The sequence below is a fragment of the Amyelois transitella genome, chromosome 17 (assembly GCF_032362555.1).
Source record: "Amyelois transitella isolate CPQ chromosome 17, ilAmyTran1.1, whole genome shotgun sequence".
Lineage (NCBI taxonomy): Eukaryota > Metazoa > Arthropoda > Insecta > Lepidoptera > Pyralidae > Amyelois > Amyelois transitella.
The window spans coordinates 5105093-5122319 of record NC_083520.1 but is presented as its reverse complement, the minus strand read 5'-3'; the positions used below and the strand labels follow the sequence as shown (position 1 = coordinate 5122319).

At 32.2% G+C, this 17227-nt stretch overlaps 2 protein-coding genes across 3 annotated transcripts; both read right to left on the bottom strand.

The window, feature by feature from the left end:
- Nucleotides 1–6248: 6248 nt before the first annotated feature.
- On the bottom strand, nt 6249–10303 carry LOC106142223 (uncharacterized). 2 transcript variants are annotated; one of them, XM_013343902.2, is made up of 3 exons: nt 10114–10303; nt 7487–7591; nt 6249–6523 (listed from the first exon to the last, which is right to left on the bottom strand). In XM_013343902.2, exons 1-3 carry the CDS (start codon nt 10147–10149, stop codon nt 6377–6379), a joined length of 288 nt encoding a protein of 95 aa, XP_013199356.2. In that variant the 5' UTR covers nt 10150–10303; the 3' UTR covers nt 6249–6376. The 2 variants fall into 2 exon arrangements, with proteins under 2 accessions (XP_013199356.2, XP_013199355.2); XM_013343901.2 differs by lacking the exon at nt 10114–10303 and adding an exon at nt 8003–8080.
- A 3456-nt stretch (nt 10304–13759) lies between these two features.
- Nucleotides 13760–15470, bottom strand: LOC106142219 (uncharacterized). Its single transcript, XM_013343899.2, has 2 exons — nt 15385–15470; nt 13760–14204 (listed from the first exon to the last, which is right to left on the bottom strand). Exons 1-2 carry the CDS (start codon nt 15421–15423, stop codon nt 13899–13901), a joined length of 345 nt encoding a protein of 114 aa, XP_013199353.2. The 5' UTR covers nt 15424–15470; the 3' UTR covers nt 13760–13898.
- Nucleotides 15471–17227: the final 1757 nt, after the last annotated feature.

Here is a 17227-nt window from a genome sequence, read left to right as displayed (position 1 = left end):
GAGATTTAAAATACGTTGAAAGATTTTACATAATAATGAAAAGCTTGATGTACCTATTCTTTATTTTTCTTGAATATTTTTAAGTAATGGGGGATATGAATACTGAAATTAAAGTAGACAATAATCATATCTTAAATGATAATAATTCTACAATTGATGTTATATGTTGTGATTTCAAAATCATTAATATTATGATGACTATTAAAAATAAAATTAGAAAATTCTAGGATATAAGGGATCCCAATTTTGTAAACGACTTGGCCAGCTCATGACAGATATCGTCTAAGAAATTAATTGTAGATACATTTATTAAGATGTCAATCGCAAATACATAGGTCATTCAGATCAACTCTTTTAGTAGAGGATATAAATAAGTAGTTAAATATTCGAATTATTAAGCTCTCATTATATTCAATCAACTTACATTTTTAAATTTGTTTTCATGGTTGAATTGATGGTTTGAAAAACTTAAGTGCTGGTTAATCATCAGGCTTCCAGATAAGGCTATGAAAGATGTGATGTGATAAATTAGGCAAATTTATTTTAAAATCGTTGAAAAACATATCTTTAAGTCTCTTATTTGACTAGAATTAGCTGTGTTCGACAAATAATTTTAAATATTTTAGATTTGAAAAATATACTCTAAGCTTTAAAACTGATGGATCAATTTGATAATTTACTCTTATTCTACCTATTTTATATTTTCAAAATGTAGTGTCTTTTAATGAAGAGGACAATAAAAACTTTTGCGACCATGGCGCCTGATAATAATATTTTTAAATATTATACTGTAGTTCTTATCTCTATCTATTATACAGGTACCTACTATGTGTAAACTTAATGTGGTGTTGGTTGTAAATAAAAGGTTTTGGTCCAATCTCACATGTTTTATTACTAATATCATCTCATCAATCTTAAAAGATATACATACTTTTATGAGTTAACAGTTTAGATCGATGACTACGATCAATATTTGACTAGATAATCACGAAATTTACACAATAATATATTGTCGTGTGTTTTGGTTCAGAATTATAGTTATGAATCTTACTAATTATAGGTACAATCGATGGGCTGTTGACTTGAGCATGACCCTCCGTTACAGAATTGGTGGCTACCAACGCACTTTTTTATAAAGCCAAAGTTTTTCGTACAAATGAGAACTTGTTTACAGTTTAAACAAATTGAAGTAATCTGAAAATATAAAGTTGAGTTTTATTAAGTTTTTAAGTGAATATTTGAGTATTAAAGATAAAAGGCAGAATTTAATAAATAGCTGCTTTTTTAGCCAACACACTTATATTATAAATGCGAATGTTTGTGTGTGTAATATTTATCTACTGAATGGAACTCACTACATAAGGGACATACTTCAACATATACGCCTCGAATTTTTTTTGCTGCGGAATGGGCTGTTCCTTTATATGTCTGTCAATCAGTCAGTTAGTCAAGCAGTGAGCATCACCTTTTATTACATTTAACTTGCTACACATGCGCTTTGGAAGCGGTAGTAGTTATAATTACATTTAAGTGATGCGATGTCAATAAGTGATACCTGGTATCCAATTTTGAAAAAAAATCTATTCTATTCTTGTTCGTTTACCTACCTGCGTTGTGTTGCAGTTAGCTAAAGTAGGACTTTCGCCTTGGGTTTCTTCTTCGTCAGTTCCTGATCCGGATTGTCGTTTAGATCGATCTAATCCATCTAGGGAGTACATGAACATACTCATTGGATTTGATGGGAATCCCGATTTTGGCATTTCAGGCAGTTCCAGTTCCGAAATGTTAAACTTTGGAAAATCATCCGTGCCTAATGCTTGGCTTAAAGTTGTCTGAAACAAAACAAAAGAAACAACAATGAAATATGTCAATGACAAGTTTATAATGGATGATGGCGATCGGCGGGTTCGGTCCCCGGCCAGGTTAATAGGAGGATGGATTATTTTGGTTTAATTAAGCAAAGATTCAAATCCTACCATGGCTATGGTATAGATAGGAAATGTGGATGAGAGATATTCAGCTTCAGGTGTAGGTGGATTAATATTTAATCTGCAAATGTAATTTATCAAATGCTTCATAAAAAGTTTTATAGAAAAGTTTTTGAGTACTGTTAAACTCGTTTTTATAGCCTTGCTGTCGTTAAGCTGTTATCCACCTCATAGATCGTAAACACTGGTAATAAAACTAAAGACAAATAGCAACAGGGGAATTATACGCAGAGACAAGTACTACCTAGTAAAAGTATTAAACATTTATCTAACTGCTAAGGTACAGTATTTATTTGTCTTGTCTCTTAATCTGGCTTCATACATACACAGGAATGGATAGTATTTAAATTAAATCATCATTATTAGGACAAGAGTTATAAATATAAACGGGATAAATTACACAGATTAAACTCGCTTCAGAGTAAATTCAAGACTTGTGTTTCGGTATACAAGCTCTACGATACTTTATTTAATGAAAAAAATAAACCCCCAAAATCTAGGTAAATTAAGTCTAATTTACCTAGATTTTGGTTTTTTTTTTAATTATTTTATTACATTCGCAGGTTTCTAGTCAGGAACCTGCGCATGTAATAAAATAATTGTGGTCTCAATAATGAAAATATGGTCACTTACCAGTGCTAAGCAGCTGAATATCACCGCTCTTATGCAAGCCATTTTGAATGATCTGTTTGAGAAAATTGTTATGCTAATACTGAATTGCTGTCAACAGTTTATATACTGATATTAATAATACAAGTATGCTAATGAGAACATCTATTGCATTCTGCAATTGTGCTAAATAAGAAGGTTCTAGGGGTGCCCTGCCCACACTATGTTATAAATGGAGTAAATATTTCAATGGTCAAAAGTAATTCGTTAATTTATGAATTCCACAGTATGTGACGTATTAATGCACATTGACTTATTATTTTGTGCCGTGTGGTTCCCGGCACCAATACAAAAAAGAATAGGACCACTTCATCTCTTTCCCATGGATGTCGTAAAAGGCGACTATAGGGATAGGCTTAAAAATTCTTTTTTTAGGCGATGGGCTAGCAACCTGTCACTATTTAGATCTCAATTCTATCATTAAGCCAAATAGCTGAACGTGGCCATTCAGTCTTTTCAAGACTGTTGGCTCTGTCTACCCCGCAAGGGTTATAGACGTGATCATATGTATGTATATATGTAATTTATAAATTCCACAGTATGTGACGTATTAATGCACATTGACTTATTATTTTATGGAATGGGTTTATTGTTTAAATTAATATTCACTCTTAAATTAAAATTAATCTTGCTCGCATTTTCGATTAACTAACCTATTCCCTAAAACAGCTACAAAACTACGGGTTCGTTGACGGTCAAAGACAAGTTACTTATTGCTTTTACTTCTTATAAAAGGTCAATATGTTCATATATAAGTTTTCAAAAATAATTATGAAGATAAAATATAAAAAGACTGCAGATCTTCACGAAATAATATAATTTATTAAAAATTGGAATGTAATCCTACTTAAGTTTAATCTAAACTAACACTCAACTTGAATTGTTAATTTGAAATATACTACATAAACAAATATTTCCATCTACTTGTAAATCATTTTTTGGATATTTATCCAGTGCAGTTGGAAGGCCGATTGAAGACACATCTACCCTGATCGCAGTACTGGAAGAGGCCACGGCATGTAGTCAGTAATCCAAAGTTGTTAGACAAGCAGTTAAGCGCTTGGCGACAGTTCAGGCATGAACGGCCACCCTGATAAAATAAGGAAGATAAAATTAAGTTTATTTTTTTATCATCATTACTTAAAAATAAAAACAGCGAAAAAATATTACATATGATCCGATAAATGAGTATAAAAAAACCAATAACAGTTTACCTGTGTTGTGGTATTGCAACTGGTTATGGAAGAAAAGTGGCTAAAGAACCTGTCTTGATGCTCTCCATCATTATTTGTTGGTTCCGCTTCAGTGTCTCGTCGCCATCGGTCACCTTCGAAAAATGAAGTAAGGCTGGGCATCGAATCGAAGCCAGGTGGTTGAGGAAATTTGGGGAAATTTACTCCTGACATGTTGAGATTAGGAATTTGAAAGCCCGCATCTCTCCGTTTTCTACCCCCTCCAAAGAATGAAGCTAAACTGGGAAAACCGGACCCAAATCCAGGAAATTGTGGGAAACCGAACCGGGACATGTTGAGTTGGGCTATTTCGAGATCAGAATCGAGTTTTGGAATTTCAGAACTGGATGATAGGTTGATTGAGGTCTGAAAAAAAATCAAATGATTGGTTCATTGGCACGCAGGTATCAAACTAGGTTCAAATGCAACAACTACAAGGATCTTCTTTTGTATATAACTGAATCTGTAGTAAGTGAAAAACTGAAAGTTGATGTAGTTTAGTAAGTAGGGTTTTTTAGGCATTTTTTTGGTCTAAATGCCTACGCGGAAGCTTGATATGTTTCGGGTGGATAGAAAATATTTTAGTTGGATAAAGGTTATTCTTACCAATGCAATACAGCAGAAGATCAGAGCTCTGATGTCAGCCATTTTTATGGATTATTTAAAGATCTGCTTTTTCACTAGCTTCTTCTGCTGATATCGATCAAACTATAATGTTCCAGCCCTGATCGCCACATTTATACTATTTATCATAATAGTATTATGATAATGACAATGTCCGATATCAGGGTTGGTCATATTATGTATTTTCTTGTTTGGGTTCTTGAAATTGTTTACTTTTTGTATTCAAAAGACCAACAAAATTGATTATTTTTAAATATTTGAAGTGTAGTTATGAATCAACATTAATTAATCTGTGAATATATTTATTTTCTTTTGAACAATCAAGTAAAAGCTTTGCTCACAACTCACAGCCCTGATGATGTATGATGTTATTTGATGTTTGAGAATAGTTGCAGAACAATACCTACGTACACTTCCCGTATACACGATACTTGTTCTTTATAGAAAATAGCATTTCAATATTACCTTCTCAGTAAACATGTACAGATATTATTATGAGGCTCGGTGATCGAGCGGTTAACTTAAAAATACGTTTCAAAGATACAGTACAGGTTCAAATCTTGCCATTAACCAAAAGACCTCACCTTAGTAACTAATCTTTATAACATTAGTTATATTGATAGTCGATGCTCTCATTTTCTTATTTACATTATTTTGAAAATATTCTAAGACTGTGCATTTAGATCATTTTTTAATGCCCTAGATCTAATATGGGTTAGGTTTCTCTGACTCCCTTTTGCGGCCAAGCAAACATTCTTTTTGAATAGTTACTTACCAACTTTGAAAAGTCTTAGTCAAAACGCAAGACAAGGAGAAGGTGAGAAGACGAGAGAAGTAAAAACTTGACTCACCCCTATTCTGAGATCATAGTCATAGGCGCCTCAAGCTCCTTCCCTAGAGAGGTGAAGACGCAACTGTGACTGGCGCCAAGAGGATTGTGTGCATCATGTTGCCTTCAAATGCCTTATTTTTGGACTTCTAAATCGTGGTTCAGGGGAAAATAGCCGAGAAAATTATGATAAATGTACTTATATACATATTTCGAGCTAACCTTTTTCCCGGGGTTTCACTCTACATAAATATAATTTCGTCTCTATACGTTCTTACTATAGGTATTACCTTCTTATAAAAATCTAATGAGAATTTTCAGTAAATTATAGTTTTTTTTTCTTATTTCTTACTTCTGAAGGTCTGGTATTCCGGTCTGTCTTTGTGTAAAATTTTATAAAAATTGGTTCATAACTCGTGGGTAACACAAAAACAGAAATCCATACATATTCGTTTACTCATGTAATAAAACAGTAAATAAAAAACTGACCGATCGTTGTTGGAAGATATTGGCCAAAAATGAGGTATTTTTATTACAAATTATTTATAAATAGTATAATGCAACGCAAAAGTTACATGACAATGCGATTTTTAGAATTTCTGTTTGTACGTTTGTATCACGCAAAAAATATTGTTCCGGTTTTAATGCATTGGATTTAATTGCGGCCATAATGTTTATGAATGAGGTAAATCAGAGGAATACTTATGTGCATATTCAAGCTGAATATGCCATGTTCTAAGCTGGTTTATTTTATGTTCTGTTACAGTGTCACAACAAAGTGTTTTTACCGAAAACCTAACGCAGAAAAAGGTTTTTTTCAAACATTACTACAATTCAAGTAGGTTAAAAAAAATACAAATTGTTGTTTTTCATTCATATTCAAATTTATTCGAAAATTAACTCCAATATCACTTATTTTTATATCCAGCCGAAAAAATAACTAAATAATTCATTTCAAGAATTTAAAATTGGAACGTAAAATTCTTTGCATCCGTTTAAGTGTTGGAAAATGTAGAGATCATATTATTGCGTTGTTACGAACTGGTGCAATTGTCTGGTCTGATGGTGGAACAGTGACCCTCATGACAGTTGGGAAGAAGACCGCCGCAGTTCCAAAGGAGGCAGACGTTGTTCTGGAAGCAGTAGAGGGATTGGTTGCAGCTGAGACAAGTGCTGCCACTCTGTGAATGGATAGAAGACAATTTAAAGAAATGTATGGTAAAATCAAGATAACAAAAGCCAACTATGAAAAAATCTTCTTCCTTATTTAAGGCGACATGCTAGCAACCTATCACTATAACTATAATCTATTTCATTAATTAGCCGTGCAGTAGAAGGCGGCCTCCGAGTTTTGTTAAGACTTTTGGCTCTGCTTCCCCATATGGGATACAGGTGACATATTTGTATCAAGTTTTTATAATTAGCTAGTGTTTTGGTGAGACGTCATTTTGAATGTACGAATAAAATGATTCAACTTTTTATTTTTAACTTCGCAAAAAAAAGGTGGGCCGCCCTCTTGGTTTAAAACAGACGACTACTCGTATAAACATCCTCTCAACAAATTCTGCGGCCAAGCAAACATTCTCTTTGAATAGTTATATACTTACTAACTTTGAAGAGTCTTAGTCAAAAGTTAATCAAGTACTTAGTAAAGATTTTTAAAGTTAAACAACTAACTTATAGAAAATGCTAGTAGTTTAAAAGGTTAAGGTTCCGACTCAAAAAGTATGATGCACAGTTTCAATGTGCATCATACTGTTTGAATTATGGCCATGTGCCAATGAGTCTTTTTTCTGAGTCGTTCATAAGTTACATTTCTACTCTTTTAACCGTACTGCTTGCTTGCTTTTACAGTGTGCAAAACATGGTGATTTGAATGATATCCAAAAATTAAGTGTTGCGATGGTCATTCGAGAATCACTTTATGTTATAACCTAACTTACCCAATCCAGAATCATGGTCATAGATGCTAGAGGTGAGGACGCAACCAGGACTAACGCCACGAGGATTTAAAGAACGAATTGTTTTATAGAAAAGAAAGTAAAAATATAATGTGGATATATTTTTGCGTGGAATAATGAAGTCGATTTCATTACTAAAGAGCAAATAAGTTTTTAGGAAACTTAAGGAAAAATATAACAAACCTGTTCAGTGAAGTTGCACGCGACTATCGAAGGAAACAGACTGAAGAACCCTCGACTTTCGCGAGGGTTCTCATCTGCAGAGGCCGATGTCAAATATAAAGTGGCCTGAAAAAGTAGATTACAGGTAAAGGTCATCACTATTATATCGGATAGACTTCAATATATTAGTACAATTTATTAGCAGGCTATATATATAAACTGTGCCCATGATTAACGTATATATAATAAAAAAAAACTTCATTTTATTAATAAAAACAATAAAGTCTCTAATGTTGTTTTAAAGCATTATGGGAATTCCTCTTTTACATTTACATTGTGTATGGTGCACTCTATCTATAAGTTGCCAATATGGGAAATTGTGGACTATTACGATTTTTGTGGTCGTACCAAATGAAAGACTGATTGAATTGAATAAATAACTGTACTACGTAAGGCAGATATTATATTTATTTCATCAACATAATTGATAATATCAATACATATTTATAATTTCAAGTACAAATAATAACAATTTACCATAACAACGGCGCAGTACAAAACAGCTCTGATGAAAACCATTATGAAACTTTACTGGTATTTCTAGTAACTATCAAAATGGACTACTGAGCAGGATATGTCAGCTAATATTATATACTTATCAAAGACAAAAGACTATTTTGAATCGACATAATAAACAGATAAGAATAGTTACATAGAAGAGGAAATCACGACTTTCTTGTGTCATATTCTGAAGATGGTCTGAAGTAAGTACCTATATAACATTTGTAAGATATAAGTATATTACATCTATAGGTGTTGTTATATGTATCACGCAATAGGTTCAACAATGTTAAGAAAAATAATTTAAAAAAACATTGCCAACGTTTATTATGTATTGCTTTCCCCAAAAGTATTTAAACTCAATTTCATTTATACCAGATATTTCTAAGAGGCTACCAAGAGCTGGAATTTTTTTAATACCTGTTGTCTATGGATGCCTAAAAGGTAGGTACTCTTATTACATAAGGAACCTGCATTTATTTAACAATGATTATTTAACAGGATAGATACGTAATGCCTAGAATTATATTAGGCAAATCAGGTAGAATAATCCTAGCCAGCTGCAGATAATACCAGCTGAAATAACCGATATTCCCTTCTATTTCTGGAATATCGCCGTTTAATCCGCCATTCGGGAACGACAAGTGCGTAGTATATAATGAAAACCACAACATAAATGCGAAACATGTTGGTTGCGTCTAAAATAATGGAATCGTACATGAGAATTTAACTTCAGCTAGTTTCCTACGATTAACTATTTCTAGATGCACTAATGCGAACGTGAACGTAATTTTACAGATATAAACCATTCAAAAATTAAAGCACACAATTCTCAAATATCAAAAATGCTCATTGTGAACGAGAAAAATTATGTATTTGAGGAATGTGTGCTTTATTTTTATTATATAAGATCCGTTTTTGAACGTACGGACATATTTGTTTGTTTCGGACACTTTTTACGGGAATGTACTTAGATCTAGTTATTTATAGTTGTTGTCTCGCTTGCAACACAGAGTGATTTTCACCTTTGTTCAGGCTTTACAATATTTTCGCATTTCATTATTATTAGTCACTTATATTTATATGAGCGTGATGCGCAGAAAGGCGCAGGTTTGAATCCTACCTTGGCCATTTACTTATCAAAGACTATTTCAGAAAATTTTGTACATTAGTTTGAATAGTAACCGATGCTCTTACGGTGAGGGAAAACATCCTGAGGAAACCTGCATATTCATGCAACTGGATGTGTTACCATGATCGAGCCGGGTTAGGTTCCCTTGCAAAGGTTGCGGAGGTCAGACGGGAGACGCTTCGTGTAAAAACCTGACGCACCCAATCCAGGATCCATGGCCCAAGGCTTACCCCAGGCTACTCTTTAGAATGGTGAGGATGCATCTGGCACTAAAGCCAGAATGAAGAGAAAGAAGTTATTTTTATATTACTTACTATGCTTATTAAATAAAGTTTTATTGGATTTTATTAAATAAAGTATTATAGATATATTAAACATTGGGTGAGCCTACACATTTATCAAATTATAATGTGTGGTATTTTTCTCGTAAAATGTAAAAATAAACGGTCCGGAGCTATCCTTTTCTCCTTATTTCTTATTCAAGACATGCTCTGAGACTCCGTATTCCATCTTGGAGGGGTTAGAGTACATCTGTTACAAATCTAATTATACAGTCGAATTAATTATGTAAAGTAGGTGTATTTTATATAGAACAGCAATTTCGAATTTGGGATAATAATTTAAATTTCTCGATTAATAATTTGAAAAATACTTTAAGAAATATTTTATGTTTTTAAACAGGCAGAATAGAGATAATGTAATAATTTCTTTCGGAGTTTCATGCTTTATAGTAAAGTTAACATAGTCTACTAAATATCTTAAATATGTAGTTTAACTATTAAGAACGGTTTTTATCATAAAAAAGGTTTGATTTTTGATTTGATCGAGGCAAGATTGTAGTGGGATTTTAAAAAAGCTAGTCAACATTACAAACAAATAGTAGAAAAAGTTATCACATGTCAAAAGTAAATATAAAATATGTTGAACTATTGTTTGTTAATAAATACTCGCTTACCACAGCCAGCATTATGGCAATCTTACAGCAACTCATTGTAACCACTTTCTTGATTTAAAGATAAACGTTCAATGCTTTTATATGATAGTCATACATAGAAGATGTACCTGCATATCAGTTATAAGTATTGCCTAGATTAAGAAAATAATAGTGCAATATTTTATCAATAACGCATGTTTGTTGAACTAACAAATCTTGTACTATTTGCAATTCTGTATTTCTGTAACATACACGTTTTTATCTAGAGAGTTGGTGGACTCTTAAGCGAGAGTACCAAGTTTGAGTACCACCGTGACCATATTATATAACCAAATCTCTTGTAATGGGTAAAAACATACATAAGTAAGTACATAAAACTACACCTCTTTCCAGGGTAGACAGAGATTATATTTTCCCATTTCTCACGATCCCTGACCAATCCCTAGGGCGTCCATAATTTGTTCGTCTAGGCTCTCGCACTACAACGTATTCATTGAGTGAAAATGTAATTATAGAATTAGAAATAAATAGATTGACTTTTTTATAACTTACGTAGAAAATGTTTGATAAAATTGGATACCATATTTTAAGTATATCAAGAAAACTATACGCCCGTATTATTTTCTAAAAGAAATATCGCAAAACGGTTGACAAAGGTTCCATGGTAAACAGAATTTTACTGGAAAAGAATTTTCATTTCGGCTATTTTGCACCAGGGCGACGTGACTTATACGGGTCACATGAATTTATCTAAGTATATGGAAAATTGTATTGTATTAGTTATCACAAATATTTTTCTCCCGTAGCGATACCGAGTGGAATACAGAGTGTTTTAAATGTTCCTATTTCTATTTAGGCTTCCTTACGAATGGAAACTCAATATTTTATTTTATGTAATTGCCTTTTATTTAAATATGAACAACAAAAAATTAAATACGTAATTGTTCTAGCTATAGTAGATCTAAGAACTGTAAAATTTTTGCATTCCTGGGTAGATGACATTTAGCGTCCATGGTTGTAAGTTAAACCCACGCTCCATTTATTGCCTTGGCCCGGGTGGGTTCCTGTATATCCGGGACAGTGCTCCCGTAGTGCCTGAAATTATATAATAAATAACACATTATCACCGGGTACATAGAATAAAGTAAAGTCGCTTCTCGCGTCTGCCGCTATATCTGTATGCTTAAACTTTTAAAACTACACGACGGATTTATATACAGTTATTTTAATAGATACAGTGATTCAGGAGTTTATATGTATAAATATCGATGTAAAGCCGGAGCGAGCTGCTAGTCAATTATATAAATAACACGTTATAAAACATAAATAAGTAGGGCTATGTGGAAAAAAAATTAATAAAGAATAAAACTTAAATACGAAGAAAACATAATTGTTGATAATAAAATACTATTTCAAGTTAATATAGAAACTACCAACCCATCACGGCTTCGTCCATGGGACACCCTATTACCCGTAGGTGATTTAACTGTTTAAGGGTAAAAGATTTTAAGTATTCTGTTTAATATTTCCGCAGATTAGCCCTTTCAAGCAAATAATTAACTCCCAAACTTTACATCTAGTAACGATGACTCCTAATGATTTAAAATAGCAACTTGCTTTAAGAACGTTTGTAAAAAACATTGACCTTAAATGCTCAATTGAAGACGCCATGTCTCTCTAAATAAAATATATATATATTAAATAAATCTTAAAGGCTACAAAAAAAACTTTTGTAATGTTTTTGTAGAAATGTTAGAATTTATAGAACAAGGAATCCCAGGAGAATAAAATTCCGGAGAACACGATATAAAGACAATGTTACGAATAATGTATGATCCGGAGTCAGGATGAAATTATGATGTTTCAGTCTTGGAAAGATATTTATTTCAACTCTTTTTAAGTTCTGAAATAAAAGTAAACAATCATGAAATTACTCCTTAAAAAGTACAATTGTATAATAAACTATGGTTATGGGCAAATGTAATATTCATTACACTCGTGCATCTGTTATTTGATTTTACTTTTTCTTCATGAGGTTAAAATTGATATAAAAAAGTAAAATTAATATAAATATCTTTAATATAGGTCTTCTGTAAAAATTGTGAACCTTAATTTAAGTAACTAAAGAAATGGGCTATGAGACAGTACTCACCTCTTCTGTAAAATTACAATTCATGACACCTTGGAAAGGAGCTTGTGGTACTTCTTCTCCAGCAGTTTCTTCGCCAGCTACTGAGGTCAAGTACATGGTGGCCTTAAAATTATAAGATGTTTTTTTTTTATATTTATTTGGTTTTTACTTTGCAAAGCACTATACTGTATTTTCTTTCCCGAAAAAAAAAATTAATATACATACACATGTATGGCAGGAATAAATTACATATGAAGTGGAATAAAAGTTCCGTTGTTTCTTGAGACGAATTTGTTGTCTTTCATATATTTAAATGCATATATTTCTTGAAAAGACTGAAAGGCCACGTTAAGCCGTACGGCTTTATAATAATTGAGGGTAAAATAGTGACAGGTTGATAGCCCATCACCTACAAGAAGAATACCAAGTTTATTTATACTCTTATTAAACATAGAAGTTTTACTTTATTGTAATGAGGTAAATTTAACTATACTTAAGCCATGGTTACATCTGTAAGTACACCCTGTGGTGTAAGGGTGTACCTGTACCTACGTGTTTTATATTTCATTTTACCCATATTTAAAAGTTGTGAAATAAAATTCTTACCAAAATAACGGCGCAGTAAATAAGAGTCTTGTTTCCGACCATGTTGATAGTCTGCGGGAATTACTTAGTTACTCTCTCAAATCCAGAAAGGTAATGTTCCAAGCATGAGAGTTCCCCGATTATATATACGAATTACTCGAGAATAGGGACAAAAGCGTGTAGATACGAGATAAGGATAATATCCGTCTAATAATTTGTTAAGAATAACGTATAAGCAGCCACGACATCATTGTCTTCAATAGAAAATCTGTTCTGGTGGCAACTATTAAAATGGCGATATGCTTAATGGGGAAACTGTCATTGGAAACTTGAAGGACAACAATTATCAAGAAAAGTTATTATCATGTATGAGCCATGTACCAGTATGTACGAGCATTACCTGCAGTAAATGTTATGAATCAGAAAAATTTAGAGATCGAAGAGACTATAGACAAACGATTTAATATTTTGGTAATAACATACCCCTGGTGTTTGTTTTGGTGGCTGTACTTAGGCAGAAGCTCGGTATAAGTTAAAATAATAAGCGCATGAAGAGCATTAAGTTATATAATAACCTGATTGAGAAATGCACAGAAATTTGCAGAACAATAATCATTGATTATGGCGTAAACCGATTTTTTTAGGAGCAGCTAATTATAAAGGGATAATCGGCTATTCAGCTTATTGAAGCGCATATCAAAATTGATTTCTCAATAAATTTCCTAATTTAATAACATTTAATTAGTGTCGAACAAAGGCTCTTCTAAATTTCAATCTGTTGATGGTTTACGTGAATTTAGAAAGCCAAAATGTATTAACTGTAGAGTAGGTGACAGGCAGGCAGGGCAAAGTTTGTGTTTAATATCAGAGCGGGTAAAATATCATTGAAAAATATTTTACCTACCATATAGGTATTTTTATCACACATAAACTAAACAAAAACAAACGACATATTTAACAAAATTTATTTATCAAAAACTAAGTATGCTTTTTGTTTTGTCTCCACTTTACTTTTGATCTGTAATTGGACATTTATATGACAAAGGTATTACGAGTTTTCTTGTATAATACCATCAAACTTCGCTTCTCATTATTCACACTCAGGGGTAAGAACAGATGAGCAAATTCCATTGTTGCAGTAAGGTCTAACATTTCCCCTACATTTTACCAGAACGATGCTGTTAGGTTTACAAATCAATCTGGTGGTACAATCGTAGCAAGATATACTAGGAATAGTATTGTTATCACACGCAGCTACTATCAGAGGTTCGACATTTTCCTCGCCATCTTGAACGACTTGACGTCTAGATCTGCCTTGGAGTCCGTGGGCACCCCCTTGGGATTGATGAGGCCCGCCTTGGCTTATCTGGCCACATATCTCGCCTATAACTACCAGCTGTGGAAAAAAGGGAAGACTAAAACACCAAAAAGTACTTACTACCTAAACGTATTTTTAAATGAAGTAAGTTGCGAGAATTTAGGCAAGAAAATATACCTACATATAATGGCAAGAACAACAATATATATTATTATTTTTTATCTATACATTTATGTAACAATACATATATTTATTTTTTAAATTAATAATCGTAAAAATAATAGGGTAAAAAGGTTATCACTCATTGCGGAGGAAAAATAAGCCCCCTTTTTGCATCCCCGCTCTTTTCTTGAAACTGTAAATGTTTTGAAGTTTAATAATTATGTTCAGAAATTAAAGCAAAACTTCTCTATATGAAAAATTTACCATAAGACGATACTTATTAATTCTTTTTTGTTCAATAATTTCAAGATTGTCATTATTTTCTGTCTAAAGTTGGGAACCTAATTTGCTTTTAAAACTGAAAGCATACAACAACTTACATACAACACTTAATTATTGTGTAGCAAAGTGTTCCATGAAATGTAAAGTTTAATAAATTTTAAAAGCAATTTGCTTTAATGTACTTGGAGCGCGTGTAGCGGTTGCTTTGTTAAACATATTAATTTAAGTAGGTACTCCTTCATAAGTAGAGTAGGTTTTAAGAGATATTTTAAATTTAGAAAAATTTTCATGAACACGAGTTTAAGTTACTCCAAATATTAAGTTACTCCAAATATAATATAATTTCATACAAACCAAAACCTTATGAGGTAAACCTAGTTTTCTGCAGGTGAATGTAAATTTCGATTATCATAGTTTTATGTTTTATTTACTTATTTATGTACACAAAATTAAATACAGGAGCATTTTACACATATTTTTTAAATTTTGTAATTATAAACCTTTACCTAAAAAGTTTAAATTTAAAGGAATACTTATCATCCTACTAATATTATGTTTTGAATGGATGTATGTTTGTTATTTTTTACGCAAAAACTACCGAAAGAATATTCATGAAAATTTTGCAGTAATATACCACTCGTATATTATTGCAAAACTGTTTAGATATTGAAATAACATAATAAGTAACCATTATTAAAGTCGCGGGTGACAGTTAGTAAACATTATCATGATTTCTAAATAAAAGATGATTGCTTTGATTGATTAAACATGCTTATTGGATTGGAAATATAAATTTTAAGGGGTCACTACTTACCAAAGCTATAAGTGCGAAAATATTCCTAGCGCAACCCATTATTTCACTATATGCATATCTGTATTATTCGTTGCTTATATACCTTCATCTGAAGTTATCAGTTTATAGATACCTGTATCAGAAAATAATCAAGGAAATAACAATAGGTTTACGTAGGGTTTTCCAGTGAGAGTAAACATTAAATTATTGTTTTGATCTGAGAAAATTTCCTTTCATACTCTACTGCATTTTTTTCACACTAATAATATACTTAATTACGCAATTGTTTGTTTCTTCTTCACGCTTTATCTGCTTGACCAATCTTCATAAAGTAGAATACACACTTAACTTTTTTATACCACAGATTTATTTTTGGTCATAAATAACAGGGATTTTTAAAATCATACATATGTACATGATTATATGTATGTAAATTAAAATTCTTGTTTATGAAAAATTTAATTCCACCTACCTACTTATAATCACGTCTATATTCCTTGCCTTGAGCCATACAGCCTACAGTTTTAAAAAGACTGAAAGGTCACGTTCAGCTGTACAGTTTTATGATGGAATTAAGATCCAATTAGTGTCAGGTTGCTACCTAATCTCCTGCAAGAAAAATCCCAAGTTTATCCTTTCCCTTCTTTCCTTTTCTTAATAATTATTCAAACCAAATATACTTTGAAAGGAGTTAACTAGTTTCGCCGCCAAACATTTTAACTCCTTTAACAAAATATGATGATTTTCATTACTATTTACTTATTTATTACACGTCATACTATTTACACACTATACTGCACACTATTTGCATATTGAATGACGTTAGTGGAACATGATAATGCACTCACACGCACATCTGCGCATGGCATGTAATGTACCAATAATTTTCTGAAATTTATTGTTAATATTGTGCGTTGTGTAGTAAAAGAGCGTCGGTGGTCGAATTGGTAAGGGCCCGGTTAAAATGAGTGTGGCGCAAAAAGGCACAGGTCAGATCCCACTTCGGCCATGTACCAATTTATTGTCGAAGTTATGTACATTAGTTTGAATGCTAACTGATGCTCTTACGGTGAGCGCAATCAGCTAAAAATTCAGGCAACTGGATGTGTAATCATGATCTATCCAATACGGGTTAGGTTCTCCTGCAAAGGCTTCGAAGGTCAGACGGGAACACCCTTCGTGTAAAAACCTGAAATACTCAATCCAGGATCCATTGTCAGAGACACCCTGGGCTCCTCTCCAGAGTGGTGAGGGTGCAACCGGGACTAAAACCAGGAGGAAGGGAAAGGTGTGTGTAGTAATGTGCGCTCTAATTAAAACAACATTATAATTTAGTTTAATATAATTTATAGAAGATTTTATTTATCTGAATAAATGACTAAAGAAAATATTGAATAGGTTGAAATAAACATTTCTAATTTCTTACTCAACCGGAAGTTAATAAAGTTATGTTATAAGTAGTTTGATAATGATTCAATATCTTTCAAGTATCTGAATGAGTGTCCTCACAGAGATAGACATAAGATTTGGATTGATATATCTAGAATTAACAGGATGTCCGCAGTAAACAGATCAAATTATCAAATGAAGGAACGACAAATGAAATAATATTTCCCCAAAAAGTAAATTTACTAGTTTAATTTTCAGCTGTAGCCATTAAAAAGATAAATTTGATTTCTTATATTTGTTTTGTTTCATTCAGAATACATAAGTCCATGCTGCATGTTACTCGAACAGTATGTAAATAATTTGTTTTTAGCGATATTTTCTAAAACTACTGATCCTATTTTAAGGCTCGATATCGAGGCTAAGTTTTAGTTTTATTAAATGACAAATTGTCTTTTGCATATTTGAAACTTTTCAT